General features: G+C 38.5%; 1 protein-coding gene across 1 annotated transcript; it reads right to left on the reverse strand.

The window, feature by feature from the left end:
* Positions 1-667: 667 nt before the first annotated feature.
* On the reverse strand, positions 668-7,001 carry LOC119781582 (DELTA-sagatoxin-Srs1a-like). Its single transcript, XM_038282115.1, has 3 exons — positions 6,843-7,001; positions 6,093-6,178; positions 668-1,479 (listed from the first exon to the last, which is right to left on the reverse strand). The coding sequence occupies exons 2-3, from the start codon at positions 6,167-6,169 to the stop codon at positions 1,062-1,064; spliced, it is 495 nt and encodes a 164-aa protein (XP_038138043.1). The 5' UTR covers positions 6,170-6,178; positions 6,843-7,001; the 3' UTR covers positions 668-1,061.
* Between the last annotated feature and the right edge of the window lie 9,965 nt (positions 7,002-16,966).

Here is a 16,966-nt window from a genome sequence, read left to right on the forward strand (position 1 = left end):
TAACCGTTTATCCCTTTAGTTTATCTCTTTAGTTTTGTATGAAAAAATAGACTTTAAACTACCTCAGCAGGCATGTATCCCTTTAGTCTTGTGCAAAAAACAATGTAATTACTTACCTTTTGGTGTTTTTGAAGTGTATGGCGATCTGACCTTAAATTGTTTTGTTTTCTTTGTATCAGATGGAGCTTTATATGTGAGAAGGAGGATTTTAAATTCTATTCTTGATTTAACAGGAAGCCAATGAAGAGAAGCCAGGATAGGAGAGATATGATCTCTCTTTTTCATTTTCATTAAAACACATTGAGACTAACAGACAACAGTAAAACACATTAAAGTTCAGCTTTTATTGAGTCAGAACGTTCAGATAGTAACAGCAGCAGTAAGGCATCAGGGCCATCAGATCTCCTCATGGTATCAGTGTGCTGATCTGATACTCAGACATTGGACAGAATCAGAGCGTGATCCTGATATAAGGTGTTCATTTTGGTTCACTTAAATGTGTCCTAAGATAGTGACAGAGACACATTGTAGCCCAGTTACATCCAGTCCAATTTCGTACAGTGCAACATTGAACACTTTTTAAACTCAGTTTCATCAACTCTGTCAGTTGTAATCCTACTTCATCTGTACATGTGCTGATACACTATTCAGACGGAAGCCCATCCACTTTAACCAGGTCCCATGTTTCATGTGGTCTGATTAGCATCAGGATTTCATTTAGCTGTTGGGGTTCAGAGGAAAACTCTGAATCAGTTGGCCGTTTTAACGAACACTGAAGCGTTTTTTTCCCTCCAATTTAGGAAAAACTTCCAGATTGGAAAGATGACTGATTATTTAAAACATGATCACTTTCTAAATGTTCACTGGGGAAGCTGTGAAGCTGTGGTGAGAACAGATAGAAAAGCAAATGCTGGATAGATGGTTTATAGTTTTTAAACTGGGAAAGAAATAACTGGTATTAATGAAGACAAAGATGATGGTTATGCTATAAAAGGACAAGCTTTTGCTAAAAAAATTATTTGAGTTAAATCACAAACTGCATAAAACAGAAGCAGCCAGTCTTAGTTGTTGCAAAGTTCCACCTTCAGGACAGGCTGATAGCTGTCAGACATGCTGGCCCTGATGGTCAAACGGCCCACTTTGTTGGTCAGGCTGGGGCCCTTGACTTTTCCGCGGACAAAGCCGAGCTGTTGCCCATAGTACATTTCCTTGTACAGCTCCTCGTCGCAACGCTTGTCCTTGCTGAATGCTCCAATGGCATACCAGTTGGAGTACATGTTGAAGTCGTACGGATTGGAGAACATGACAGCCAGCCGGCCTTGATTATGCTTGGTGGACGCCTGAACGATGTCGTATGTGAAGACAGCTACGGAACCACAGGCCGCGTGGGTTTTTTTTATGAAGAGCGCGGTGCCGGATTCAGAGGGACGAAGAGTTGGAGGGAGAGGAGACTCACAGTTTCCACTAAAGAGATGGATGCTGGATGGAAACACAAAGAGATCCGACTACTTAAACAGAAACGAGACACCGAAAACATGCAATACAGGGTCCTTGAGGACCAAGGTTGGGAACTACTGAGAGTGTACCCAAACATTGTACTGAAATAACAGATAAATTGTAATAAATAGGGCATTTGCCTATGAAAATTAACTATTTTGATGACTAATTAACAATTATTTAATGTATTTATTAGCATATATGGTTGTAAAGACCTGGTGTGAACTTGGGTTTGTTAAATCACTATTAAATATAAAAAATTATAGTTTGGTAATTACTAATAATTAACCAAAATCACAACAGATATCACTGTATTATCACATTTTAACTCTAGTTAACTAAAGGTGAGCATAGACTGTGGGAGTTTTTGTCCTTTTAAGGCTGATTTTCCAGTTTTGCAAGTTTCAGTTTGGCCAAGTTTCAGTGTCATTGCGTGTCCTGCGTAGTGTATTGTTAAGGAAGAAAATATTCTAAAATAGTTAACTTTGGAAAAAGTTTGGCTCTCTCTCTTTCTTTGGATCCCAGGCCCTCCCGGCGAGCCGCGTGTGGCCACAAGGAAACCAACAATGCGTGTGGACGTCACAGAATCACAGAATTTAATCCAACAAGAAACAGCTTATGAATTAACAATAAAACTGCAGAACAACAGAAACATACATTCAATTACCTGAGGTAAAGAAAATAGAAAAGAAAGGCAAAGACGCGTCTTTGGAGAGAGCTGTTGCAAAAAAAGCAAAATAGTGGCAGCTATCTGAATTATTACTCGTGTGCATGAACTTTTATGATGTAGGTGTGTCTTTCCTTTTAGTATATTCAGTTAAGGCGTCCCTCCGCTTGACCAATTGGAAGCTACCTTGGACACTCAGAAAAACTTAGAGCTTCCCCTAATTTACGGCAAAAATCAAAGGCCATTTGCTCCTTTGTTTAACAAAAAGAGCGGAGAGCTTGTCCTGGCCTCCAGGATTCTAAGGTCATCTGGCTAAGGAAAACATAAGATAAGATTTCACAGATAGCTGTGGAATCCGGAGCCTCTCCTTCTCTCTCTCCTTACATAAATTCTCAGGAACAAACTTAAATTCAGTAATTTGGTTCAAGGAAAGGTTATCTTTACAAACCCAGTTTTGCTCTTCTGCACAAGATTGAGTCCTGCCTTAAACCAAAAATAACACATAGAATCAACAGAACATGAGGTACAATTCCTTTTTCTAACCTATGAAACATAATATTCAATCCTAAGTATACAAGCTAACACATTTTCCAAAACCCCATTTAGCATAGATCCTGAGCAATTTTCTAATACTAAACAAAACATTTTCATTCAAACAATTTCCATTTGATTCTGATATTGTCACAGATAGTACCATTTTCAAATTCATTCATCATCTACTAAACTAGTTAATTCTAAAATTAGATAATACAATTTTCATTTAAAAAACATGCTATTAGTACTTAGAAAAATGTTTTTAAAACTAAATGTTAGTGTTTTAACATTCTACGTTGTATTCAGTTTTACACCATCCCAGATGTTAGTTCTGGAAGACTTTTGATCTTCTGTGAACCAAGCAGACTTCTCTCCTCGAGGCTCAAATGATGCTGCCCTGCAGGAGATACTCATTTTATGGCCTCCTGTCCTCTCTGATAAACAACAGGAGCCTCATTGGGAGATCCCCTTTGATCTACATTTTCCTTCCTGTACTTTGAATACTTACCCATCAATAGTTTAGTTTTAAATCATTAACACAAACTTGTTCAAAATTAAGAAATATGTTCAAAATGAGAGTGTTCAACATACCTTTTACACATGCCATAAGATTAACTGTATTAAAAACTAAAAATAATCATTTTTCCTTAACAGTATACAGGGCGTAACGAGGGGCAACTATCCTCTCATGACCACATCCGGATCAGGAATCGTGAGGTCAGGAGAAAATCCTATATGTTTGAAATTCAGTTGGCCCTCGTGAGATGTTTGAGAGCAAATCCTGGTGTCTAAGCAGAGCTACAAGCATCTATGAACTAATTTACCTGAACCTCACGCAAAAGGTAAAAGGTTATGTCTACCTAAAGGCAAAAAAACATTTGTTTGAGGACAACAACATCCATATTCTGGCCAAGGAAGAAAGATGGATTGAGAGAGGGTTTAAGGAAGCAATCTTTGTTTATCTGGAAAAACCATGTCTTAACAGAGGAGGTGGTCTTAGACATAACCTTTCACCTTCGTACAAAGGACTTTTAGCAATAATACCCAGAAGATTTCCCTCTCACCTGCCCTCAATCATACTTCAGAGAGGCATGTGAGGAGAAACCACTCTGATAAGGAAGTTAATGACCCATCAGAACCCCCTATCAACCATTAACAACCCAGGTAACTTACATGTCCAATCCAGTAGGAGGAATAGGAGCCACCTTTTGTTCATCCTAATTCTTTGTTAGACCTACAGTAAATTAATCTCAGTGCTCCACACCAGCAGTTAGAATTGAAGATGCCTCTTGGATGAGAGGCGAAAGGTCTTATAGAAAACTTCACGTCCAGTTGCCTAAACTCAGAGATGGCAAAAGTACTCACTTTCTGTACTTGAGTAAAAGTACAGATACTTGTGTTTAAAAATACTCTGGTAAAAGTGGAAGTACTGATTAAACTTCTTTACTCAAGTAAAAGTAACAAAGTACAGGCTTGTAAATTTACTTAAAGTCCATCCATCCATCCATTATCTGACACGCTTCTCCCAATTGGGGTCGCGAGGGGTGCTGGTGCCTATCTCCAGCAGTCAATGGGCGAGAGGCGGGGTATACCCTGGACAGGTCGCCAGTCCATCGCAGATTTACTTAAAGTATAAAAGTAAAAGTAGAAACCACTTTTTTCATGCCGTTGCCTACATTTTACATGGATGTCTGCCAATAGGACTAGATCTTTGTTGTGTTCATTTTCAATTATCTCGTCGTCCATGCTACTATGCTAACGCCACCGCCACCAAGCTGCAATGATTTGCCGCGAATGAATACCGCCGAATCTGTCGATTCATCTTGTAGTGGTGCGTCAAATGCAACGTAGATTCCCATCCAATTAGATTGAATTTGGTATTGATGACGTGAAAAATAATAACGGTAACTCCATTGAAATGATTCAAAACTAAATTAACGAGCCAATTTTTTAAAATGTAAGGAGTAGAAAGTACAGATATTTGTGTAAAAATGTAAGGAGTAGAAGTAAAAAGTCGCCATAAAAATAAGTAGTAAAGTAAAAATATCAGAAAAATCTACTTGAGTACAGTAACAAAGTATTTGTACTTCGTTACTTCCCATCTCTGCCTAAACTGAACCTTTCAAGCTTGTCCATGCAAAGAGAATCCAAAGCTGCAATGACCTATGTTTTAAAGAAATGGATAAAATGTTGAAGTCCAAATTTTTTCAAGTAAGTTTGCAAATTCAGTCCCCAGGTTCCCTCCATGGGTTTCAAACATGGCAACCTTTAAATGTGTAACCAAGGAGTGGCTCTGTAAGAGGCATATCAAGGTAAGGGCATGGCCTAGTCAATCTCCAGACCTAAACCCAATAGAGAACCTTTGGAGGGAGCTCAAACTCTGTAATTCTCAGCAACAGCCCAGAAACCTGACTTATCTAGAGGAAGATCTGTGTGGCAGAGTGGGCCAAAATTAAAAACAAACATTTGACCTCTGCAATTGCAAACAAAGGCTACTGTAGCAAATATTAACGTAAATGTTTTCAGGTGCTCAAATACTTATTTGCAGCTGTATCATACCAAAAAAAAAGAAAATTAAAAACAATCCACTGGACTTTGTTTAATTCAAAATATCAGGAATATAGAATTGAAAAATATTCCTGGATGGGAAGCGAAACATCTTCAAACTTGGAAACAAAGTCCAGTGGATTGTTTTTAATTTTCTTTTTTTAGAATGACTATGACCTGGATGATGAAGAACCTTCACCAGCATCTGTATCATACAAATAAATAGTTAAAAAAATCATACATTGTGATTTCTGAATTTTTTTATTTTTATTTTAGATTTTCTCTCACAGTGGACATGCACCTATGATGACGACTTCAGATGTTTTCTAAATGGTTGAACTTAAAAAATAGCAGGGTGTTCAAATACTTATTTTTTCCTCACTGAGGTTGACATGAGGATTAGTTATTTCTGGTCCTGTATGCTGGGTGTACGTCGGTTTTAAAACTCACAGCGGCTCAGACAGGATGACGCTGGATGTCTTGTTCTTTTATTTATTTTTTTTCTCTTACAGTGTCCTGTCTGGCAATGTGGCAATAAGAATACTTGTCTTGATGCCAAAAAGAGCTCAACAGATTTAACTTTCACAAGTGTAGCAATATGGCAATTGCCATATTGCTCCACTTGTTTCATGCATATAAATTGCTTTATTATAATTATGCAGGGAGTTTTACAGTTTATATGGACACTGCAATGTAAACAGAGCAGAAAAACAGAAGAAGAAAAGGAAAAAAGAAAAAAAGAGAAAAGATGAAAGAAAGAAGAGATAGAAAGGAAATAATGACAAAACATTTTCAGTTATTTATTTCTGGTCCTGGATGCTGGGTGTACGTCTTTTTTAAAACTCACAGCGGCTCAGACAGGATGACGCTGGATGTCTTGTTCTGAATCTCCACTGTGCACTGACAGTGAGTTGAAAGAGACATTTTCAGAACCTGTTGAGGGAAACAAACAGAGAATAATTTAGCATGAGACTTTGCAGGCGTTTACGGTGGCACATACATCTAAAGGGGATAACATCCTGAATGTGAATTTACAACAATTTCTCAATAAACAAAGAAAACTTCCACTAAAACAAACTGAATTTATTCCAACAAAACCAAATAAGGCTTTTTGTTCAGCTTAACATAAATCTCAACAATCATCCGTGGCTTTAAGGTGGTATTTTTCTAAGCCAACTGTCTGATCATGTCAAAAACACAGAGTGTTGTTGCAGGGTGTTGTTGCTGGCAGCAGCAACATCCTGTCTTCATCAGTCCGCGGCTGGAGCGAACAATTTTTCACTTTCATTTACTATAAAAAGGGAAGTTGGTCCTTATTGGCTCCCTCTGTCGAAATTTGGGTCGTAAACTCAATGCAGAAATGAAAAATCCAATACATGGAGTTCATAGCTTAAATAGCATAAAATCTAAGGGTATAGTTCTGTTTCTGTTCATTCAGAGTAAAGGTTATGTCTTTAGATAAGCCTAACTTATTAATTCAACGTGGTAACTATTTAACTAAATTAATTAAGCTGGATCAACTCAGCAATTCATTTAAGTTAGAGCTACATTCTCTTTTTAGAGAGAGTGAGACTTTTAAAACAAAGATTTTACTTACTGCTTTAGAGCTTCTGTGGAACACAAGCTGACTGCAGATATCAGTATTGAAGGTCTGCCCGCAGAATGTTTGTCTGATGTGTGTGTTTCCTGAGGAAATCTGAGCCTTAAAAAAACATTGTCTCAAAGCCAGAGAACATTGGAGAAAACGGTCAGAAATGCACTATTCAGATAAGTTTACTGCCAGGCTTTTTAACAGAGACAGTTGTTAGTGCTGGGAAAAAATTGATCTGCTTTTGATTCCTTTTTAAATATATTAATCTAAGCTGGGTTTAATTAATTCAGCCCTCAGACCTGCAAGGCTGCTGGGTGTCTAAGGGAGAGGGCTGTTTATTCTACTAAGGAGTGTTTTGTATAAAAATATTGATTCTCATAAGGAGGGTTTAAATGTCCATTCTACCCATTTTAGACTATGGAGATACTATAAATAGGGTTGCTTGCAAGTCCACTCTATCAAAACTTGACAGTCTTTACCATTCCACCATCAGGTTTGCCATAAATGTGCTCTGTATTCCTCTGTTAACTGGCCCTCCATTCACAATCGACGCAAAATTCACTGGTTCATCTTTATTTAAAAGACCCTTTTAAATCAGGTCACCTGATTATGTTCACCTGCTGGAGCCAAAGCCCGTCACTTACAACAGCAGGTCCTCACTACATCTACAATTACTTAGTTCCTAAAACCAACACTACTTTTAGTTTTACTTCTTTTCGATCTGCTGCGGCTCGTGACTGGAACGCTCTGCAAAATATTCGTAAACTGGATAGACTAATTTTAGTTTCATCCTTCAAAACAATTATATCATCCTTGTTCACAGACACTTGCAGCTGCTTCTCTGCATAGACATTTTTGGGGTCGTCTGTTGTGTTTTAAATTATATTTTATGTACCGTATTTTCACGACCATAAGGCGCACCGTACTAAAAGGCGCAGTCTCAGTTATGTGTCCCATTTCTGTATTTAACACACACATAAGGTGCACCGGACTATAGGGCGCGTTTTTTATATACAGGTACATGTCCTCTACTACCTTTAAATACCTCTACTGCGTATTTAAAAATACAGCGGGGGCAAAACTGAGTATGACTGTGCTTTATTCATGTATTTATTAAAAAGTATTAATCAAACCTGGCAGCTGGCCGTGAGACAGACACATCGCAGATGACACAGCGCTGTGATCACTCCTAAATTAACTTAAAATCCTGAAACCTGCCGACGGAATATGTTCGCTTTTATTACCGGTATCCTGGTGCCTGCAGTTTAAATTATTTAGATGAAAAACACCTGCCAGCCACCGCGTGAACCCGGAGGCTGCCCAGCCTAGAGGCTGCTGATGAAGGGATTTCTCCTGTCGGCGCACCGCTGGTATGTCGGGGTCTGAGCGCCTCCAACAGAAATAGATAATCTGGATGAACTGACTGCAATTATTAAGTTTTCAGGTGGCCTTTCTCACTTAAAAACATATTAAAACTACTTTATTCCCATTGATCACAGCAAATATAGCTGCAAGATTTAGATTATTTAGATGAAAAACACCTGCCAGCCGCCGCGGTGAAGAGGAGGAGACCCGCCCAGATGCTGCTGTAGAATTAAGTTTTCAGGTAGAAAAATAGAGCGGGAGCAAAACTGAGTATGATTGTGCTTTATTCATGTATTTATTACAAAGTATTAATCAAACCCATCAAAGTCATCATCCTCTGTTTCTGAATTAAACAGCTGCGCTAAATCAGACATGCCAATTTCCCATTCTTCGCTGTCAGTCACTTTCCGTGCAGCACAGCTCCTCAGAAATAATGCCGGCTTTTGCAAAAGCTTGTACAACAGAGCCAGCAGACACGTTAGTCCATCTACAATCCATCCGCAAACGGTGGCGTAACTTGCCCGGCGCTGCCTTCCACTTATCCTGAAACTGTGGTCTCTGTCGGCCATCCATCGCTCCCACGCCGCTCGCAGCCTTACTTTGAACGGCCGCTTCACACCGATGTCGAGCGGTTGAAGTTCCTTTGTCAGACCTCCCGGGATAACGGCGAGCACAGCGTTCATTTGATTCACCTTTTTTTCACATCGGCTGTGAGATGGGCACGCAGCGATGGTGATGCGTGGAAAAAACCACCTGGTCTCCTCACATAGGCTACACCTCCCTCAGCTACGCTTTCATCATCTCCTCATCCATCCAGCCTTTTTCATTTGCGTTAATATCATATGTCATCAGAGCGCTGTGTCTGTCTCGCTGTCAGCTCCCAGATCAGCTTCTCTGATTGGTTGATGCGGCGCGTCCAGCAGCAAAACTTCAATTTTTCCATCTCGAGCAGCAGCAGCGCGTTGGCGGTGCGTCAGATGCTTAAACGCTCCTGCTGCTCAAAACGCGCTGCAGGACCTTTTGCTGCACCTATACGCGCGTCAACCATTGACTTTGCATGTAAACTCGCTGCTTCTGCTGCACCTGCTGGGTCCGGTTCACACCGATGTCGAGCGGTTGAACAGCGAGCACAGGGTTAATTTGTTTCCCCATGTTTTTCACATCAGCTGTGAGATGGGCACGCATGGAGTTACATATTAACAGCGATGGTGATGAGTGGAAAGAAAAAAACACCTGGTCTCCTTACATTCAGCCACTCTTTCATCATCTCCTCAATGAGGTGGTCTCAAAAGTCGCAGTTACAACACACATAGGGCGCACCGCACCAAAGGGCGCACCGCACATTTTGAGGGGAAAAAAAGACGTTTAAGTGCGCCTTATAGTCGTGAAAATACGGTATGTATTACTTAAGTATTTGATTTATTTTAACCCTACTTTCCTTTCCTAAGAGGTTACTCCACTTATCAGGCCGCCATTGTGACTTGCCTGTAAAAATAAAGGTATATAAAAAAATTAAAAAAAATTGTGAGACCAACTTTGTCTTGTGGTGGTTTTCAATGGTCAAAAATCAGGACACCTTCAGTCGATCATCTGCTTGCCCCAGGACGGGAGAAGAAGCGTTTATTTTATAGATCAAATTGACATGCTGTCCTCAGTACACGTGACACAGCGCTAGAAAATTTAAACAGAACACATCTAGCTTTTTCTCCACTTCTCATTCAAATCTGGGCGTTTATATAGTTTCAACATTGCACTGTGTGGATGTATGTGCACGACTGGACGCTCTGATTAGATTTCCTGGAAGTTCTTGGCCTGTGACCGGATTGCGTGCGAGTGGGCCTTTGAGTGGGCCTAATGATTTTGTTTTTCAAGACTTGTACTCGGCTTATCGCCTGTGAACACATTGTTACTGCCAATATGTGTACGTGGCTCCCAGACTGCTTGCTCTGTGTGCTCAATTATTGTGAGCTTAAGGTCACGATGACCTGAGGCAACACAATTCGCTTCTACATTCCCTCCTGTAGTTCATTGAAAATGAAGTACTAATGAGAATTTGCATAGTGATGGTAATATCACGCAACTAAGTGCACTTACGTGTATGTGAAGTTTAAATGAAACGGTATCTAAGTGTTACCGACGTAGCCCAGTATGGATGCAAGTTGAGAAAAACAAATTAAATGAAAACTAAAGTGTCATGATTAATAACAAACCTAAAGTGAATAACAAAACAAAGTGAATATTACTGAACCTTCAAAGAAAGATCATCATTTTCCACATGGCCATGATTCGATTAGTATGGGATCGAAAACCCCTTTTTCGTCCTGTGGGCATCTTACTCTTTCATTTTAATACTCATGTAAGAGGAAACTATCCCATCGACCCATGCTTCCTCCAAACATCCATCCTTCCTCCGGCGTCGGCCGTAGCACAAATCGCATCCTGACCATGATACTCACGATGATCTGTGAAACCAACACTGTTTGAACCCTTCAACCCAATCTGGATATTACATAATATGTGAAAGATAACTATTCAAAACATTCCAAATAAGTCGAACTTAGTTATAGTGTATCGTAGTATATAAGGCTAGGTAAATGAAAGGAAACAAAAAGAAAAAAAAAATAAGTAAGTCAGTCAGTCAGTAGTCTGAGTCCCCAGTCCTCTAAACAGCCGCCCATGTATAGCATACCATGTAAAATAATAAGACAGTAATACAGATTATAATGCAGAATAATAATGGCATAATACAGAGTATAATGCAGGATAATGGAACGTTACATCATCAAGATTATTTTACTAAATACTGTTGCTTCTTTCTCCGGAGATAAACAACAACAACATACGAGATCTCAATACAGTCCCTCTGGACTCAGGCCTATTTTTCAACAACAACAGCCTTCCAGGCTCAGTCGAACTGCAACTCGGCGACATGTTCTAGGAAATAGAATTCCTCACTAGAATGAGATATACATATTAGTTGCATCATTCATAATGATACATCACTTATAATCCGTGACCGCCAGTTTCCACCAATTTCTATAAAGTTATGGTGCAATCTCGCTTCAGCAGATTACTATTAATCATCCAAAACAAAAATCCGAGCCAGTTCTCGACAGCTACTATTTATCTCAAGATGCCAATTTATGCTGCAGCAAACATCCAGTGGCAAACAGATAATCGTCTGATACAGTTTAAATGTGTGTCCAGCTTCCAAACAGCTTAAGTGATCTGCTTTATATCAGTCATTAAAATAGGAGCAAGGGATTTAACTCACGTCTCCTGAAGTTTTTTCTTCAGTGATTCTAAAGTTGTTCCCGGGTTCTTTTCTCAGCCAGGCCAATGCACCAAATGTGGTGGTTTTCAATGGTCAAAAATCAGGACACCTTCAGTCGATCATCTGCTTGCCCCAGGACGGGAGAAGAAGCGTTTATTTTATAGATCAAATTGACATGCTGTCCTCAGTACACGTAACACAGCGCTGAACATTTCAACAGAACACATCTAGCTTTTTCTCCACTTCTCATTCAAATCTGGGCGTTTATATAGTTTCAACATTGCACTGTGTGGATGTATGTGCACGACTGGACGCTCTGATTAGATTTCCTGGAAGTTCTTGGCCTGTGACCGGATTGCGTGCGAGTGGGCCTTTTAGTGGGCCTAATGATTTTGTTTTTCAAGACTTGTACTCGGCTTATCGCCTGTGAACACATTGTTACTGCCAATATGTGTACGTGGCTCCCAGACTGCTTGCTCTGTGTTCTCAATTATTGTGAGCTTAAGGTCACGATGACCTGAGGCAACACAATTCGCTTCTACAGTCTAAGAAGAGCGGGGCTGAACATCATGTCATCCTGTTCTCTGATTTCTTCGCACAGGAAATAAAATCCCGAATTAGTGAAATTCATCGGTCTCGTTTTTTTTTTTTAACTACGGACTGTATAGTTAAGGACCTTTTCCCCACTAGAATTTGCCTCTGTGATAAAGGCGATTTCCCTTTGGTTTCAGATGGTTTGGATTTAATAAGGGTCAGTAGATTGTAGAAAACAGGAGTCTTTAATGTCCAGGTCATGCCAGAAGACCTACTGAATTGATTTCTTGAAGGTTTGGAGTCCAACATTTCAAACCAGCTCTGGTGTTCTTTAGACCTTCCCTGAAACTCTCTTCCTTTTTAGCTCCCTCTTATCCTGCTAAAACAGGTCACAGTCATCAGGTGATTCTTTCTTTTTTTTAAACTTGATAGTCTGGTTGATTGGGATAGATAGCGGACCAAAATTGCAAAATTGTTATTATATTCATCTGGTGCGGTTTGCATTCACAGGGCACTTTGTCAAAGAGAAACAAACCTTTTGACTCACTAGTTTTCCAGTGGTGGGGGGTCAGGGCCTTCAAAGCCTTCACTGCTGGCCTGAAATCAATCAGGAACACCAACCGCAATTTATAACCTAAACTTTAACTTTTCAGTTGTATGATCTTGTGAATTGTAAAGTGCCTTGAGATTACATGTGTTGTGAATTGGTGCTATATAAATAAAGTGAACTAATTTGAATTTTCTTTTCAACTGTAGTCATTTATTCCAAAAAAATCAGTTCTCTTAATTTCGTAGAGTTTCTCTTGGCTACACTGCTCTCTTATTATTTTGTAATCTAATCTATCTCTTTTAATTTAAGCATTTAGTTTCAATAATTATGCTTTCTATATCAAATAAAAAAACAACTTAAAAATGATGCCTGGAAGTTAGTAAGGAATAGAAATAAATACACAATAAAATCAAATTATAAACCTGTATTTATAAAACTGGAGCTCCTCTGAGTAACCCCATTTTATTTACATTTAAAAAAGCAGCTGCTTTGATGAGCTCCAAATTAGCTCTGTGTGAAACACAGCTGATCTCTGGCTGTTTTCTACATCCAGTCTGTTCCTCTGCTTGGTTTGGATATGTCAAAGATGAAGGTGAACTCAAAGATAAAACTTACTTTTAGGTTGATAAAAGCTTGTTAAATTTTTTGATTGTGTCATCACAAAGCAATACAGATCCCAGCCCTAAAATAAGTTCTCATGTACCCCTTGCAATGCACTCGCAGACCACCAGGGGTAATGCGTACCCAGAGTTGGGAAACACTGGAGTAGAAAATTGCAGTTGTCTTAAATGGGCTTCTTGCTTAATCTCTGTATTCACCCTCACACTAATCTTCATGACAGTTAAACCTGTGCTTCTTACATTTTATATTTGAATACTTCTGGGGGTTTATTTTATTAAAATGTCAAAGTGGTAATATTCTTTGACACCCATCATTGCAAACTGACTCTTGAAGGAGGCGGTTGCATCTTCCTGCTGCTCTGCAACTCGTTGATCTGTCCCTGCTTTGCTGTGTCTAGTCTTTTCTCAGCCCTCTTTTAATGTCACCTGAATTCAAACAATGAATCTGGTCAGCTGGTTCTCAAACCAATTGATTAAATTTTCACAACTGGAAGACAGGAAAAAGGGGACCCTTCCTGTTCTGCCGGGACATACTTCGTGAGAAACACCATGGACTCATGGAAGGCTTGGAGGATGGAGTGTTTCATAGCGCTGTCACTGGAGGATATCGAGGATGCATGGATTTTCGTATTTATAATACTGGTATTTCTCCTGTTTGGATTTGGAGGATACCTGATGTATCTACAATTACAGAGGATGTCGGAGGCAATTTGGGCATTGATCAGGCTGCCGGCAGCGGTTGACGCGCTCACAAAGGCTGTGAATGAACAGGACCGGGAGCTGAGCCTTATGCTGGGTGCGATTGAATGCAGGCCGGCTGCGGTGGTTGATATCAAAGGTGAGATGGGATAATATCTTGGATGTGCACACTCGCTTCCAGGCAGAAAAGCCCAAAAAATTTTTGAATATTGGATTCGCCATGTAGAACCAGCAAGAAAAGAATCAAGACTGACGGAAAATTCCTGTGCAGCCTGCTCTCAAAACAATAAGTGTTATTTTGGATTCGGCGTCCCCCTTTTCATGCCTCCCCTGGATGTTAATGTAAACAGCTACAGCTACCTACCTGTGAACAGCTGTGGATATGTCCAGAACTGCAGTACCAGTCGATAAACTTTCAACTTATCAATGACAATGGCCAGTGGACAGTGTTCATGGACAAATTTAACACACAGCTAATGCTCAGGTTGACTTTCATTTGGCTCCAGCCTCAGATGTGACCCTCTGCTGAAATGTTTGTCTCATGTCTAAATGTGCTTTTCCTGTGCTGAGGTGTTTTTGATATCTGAAACTGTATCCTGTCATGGCTAAAGTGTGGAATATGCTGCTATATATAATTTTAAAGGGCTTTGATATATTTTTTTTTGTATATTTATATCGAAAGTATTGTATTTATGTTGAAATACTAAATCAAATTGTTACTTTAAAACATTTACACCAAAAACAACAAAGAATTCAAAAACACTGTTATAGTCTTCAAAGTTATCCTATTTACACAGTATTTTTTTAACCCCAATAATTACATAAGAGAAATAAAAATATTAGGGAAAGAGTTGTCAAAGCTTTTCATCGCACCCAAAAAACTAACTAATAGCCACAAACTAATCTTAAATGTAGGGCTTGCATACATTTTCAACATACTAACAAATTAAAATAGTTTAAACACTATTTATTTATTTAAACACAATTTATGTGGTGGTTTGACCCTTAAAACGGCCAAAAGCAGAATCGTGTTACTTTCATTTTGAAGTCAGATTTTAGGCTTAGTTCCTTTAATTGTTTTATCTAGTCAGACAGAAACTGAATAAAAGTGAAGGGAAACCTGAGGAATTACATTTTATTTGTCTTGAAAATTTCTATTTTCTTTGGTTTAACTCATATCTTCATCAAAATTAGCAATGCGCTTCTTTTGCAGGGTCACTTGATCCTCTTTTATCCTGCATTGTTTTTATATGATCTGGTTTAAATAAAATTACACTTGAAAGTTTTTATTAATTCTAGTCTTTCTGATTAATTAAAAAATATGTGATTCAGTTAAACTCCTTATATAGTGCTTTTTTCTATTGTTTTTGTCCCCAGAATCAATAAGGATTATCTTCCATCCTCTCTCTAGTTTACAACCTCTGATTATTGATCTAAGAAGGCCCTTGATCAACATTTTTTAAAAATTTGTAACTGTTTTTGACTTTTTTTTTTCTGAGTGTGTGTGTGGGGGGGTGTACTTGTTTATGTTACCTATTTAGGAGTGGTTAGTATATTTACTAGCTTTCTGAGGACCAACTAGCCCGATGGGGATGAAGGTTGGTCTCAATGTGGCGGATCAACATTTTTAACCTTTGAGAGTCAGTTTCATTTATGTGAACTAACTTTAGGTTAAGGTTAGGGTTAGAACTTTTTTAGCTGTGCACCCTCTAGTGGCAGTTACTAAAAGGTGATCAGATAGGAAAGGATTGTGAGTAAATACTGTTATTTGTTTCACAATCAATGCTATGAGTGTGGTTTATCCACCATGAAAAACACACAGATGTTTCTGGCAAACGAAGACAGATTCAATCTGCAAGGCTGAACCAGAATCCATCGTAATCTCCATGGCTTCCTCAGTCAGCTAAATGAAGTTAATGGGCGGTTGTTCTCCAAGCTGCAGCAGGACGGAAATCAAACTTGGAAACTCAAACAAAAGAAAAAATGTAAAACTGCCCCGAGGGTAATGACATGAAAACAACTATGCAACTCATTAAAACTTATGAAGAATTCACAGATGCAATCAACTAGTTTCCCTTAGAACACTTTGAATCTTTTTGACTGTATGATCTGGTTGAATTGTCTCTGTAAATTTCCTTGAGATGACGTGTTTATGACAGGATTTACACAGGAATGAGTAACTCGAATTTTAATTTCATTTAATTTTAATGCCATCAACAACTACCCATGACTCTCATATTATTTTTATATATATATATATATATATATATATATATATATATAGATATATATATATATATATAGATATATATATAGATAGATATAGATATATAAATAAATAAAATCCTTCGTCATCTTTACCATTGGCAGGCTGCAACTATGTCCTGAATTCCTCTTTTTTCAGCAACTTTATCCCATTCTCTAGCTTAACGATGAATCGGAAGCAGTTCTGCACAAACAGGCAGACCTATCTACACCACTTATATCTGATATATCTGACGAAATTCTTGGTATAAACGTTTTTTTATTTTATTTTAAATAAAGCATTTTAAATGCCACTATAAGCACATTTAATGAATTTTAATTTAAAAACATAATAATTTAATGACTTAATGACTTTTAATGACCCATGGAAACCCTGTTTGAATCTACGCTATAAGCTGAAAAAAATAATAGAACCGCTTTTGGCATTTACTTAATCATATTTAGTTACTTTAACACAGTTGTTTTATGTCCTAACCTGATAACATGAAACAATTGTGTTAAAGTAACTAAATATTATTACATAAATACCAAAACCAATTGCATCATTTTTTCAGTGATAGATAAAATTTATTGAATTGACACTTGAGTCAATTCTCAGAAAAAAATGTGAGTCTTTGTGGGGAAAACAAAAACCAAAAGTTGTTCAAAGTCAAACTGCTGCTGACAAGAAGACAATGAAAATTTCACCTGATTAAAAACCTCAAATATTTAAAAAAAAATCTCATCTCAACACTATTCAAGTGAAGTTGGTGTGAGAGGCCCACAGAGGGCGCTGTCCCATGCTGATATACACTTGCGGCCACTTTATTAGGTACCCCATGCT

This window comes from Cyprinodon tularosa, unplaced genomic scaffold (assembly GCF_016077235.1).
Source record: "Cyprinodon tularosa strain WSP-4 unplaced genomic scaffold, ASM1607723v1 ctg104, whole genome shotgun sequence".
Classification (NCBI taxonomy): domain Eukaryota; kingdom Metazoa; phylum Chordata; class Actinopteri; order Cyprinodontiformes; family Cyprinodontidae; genus Cyprinodon; species Cyprinodon tularosa.

Bases quoted from the DNA above. Each gene is read 5' to 3' on its own strand.
- LOC119781582 (XM_038282115.1), bottom strand. From the start codon at position 6,169: ATGTCTCTTTCAACTCACTGTCAGTGCACAGTGGAGATTCAGAACAAG. The intron at 1,480-6,092 runs GTGAGTTTTAAA...GTTTCCATCCAG, and splicing joins GTCATCCTGTCTGAGCCGCT to CATCCATCTCTTTAGTGGAA.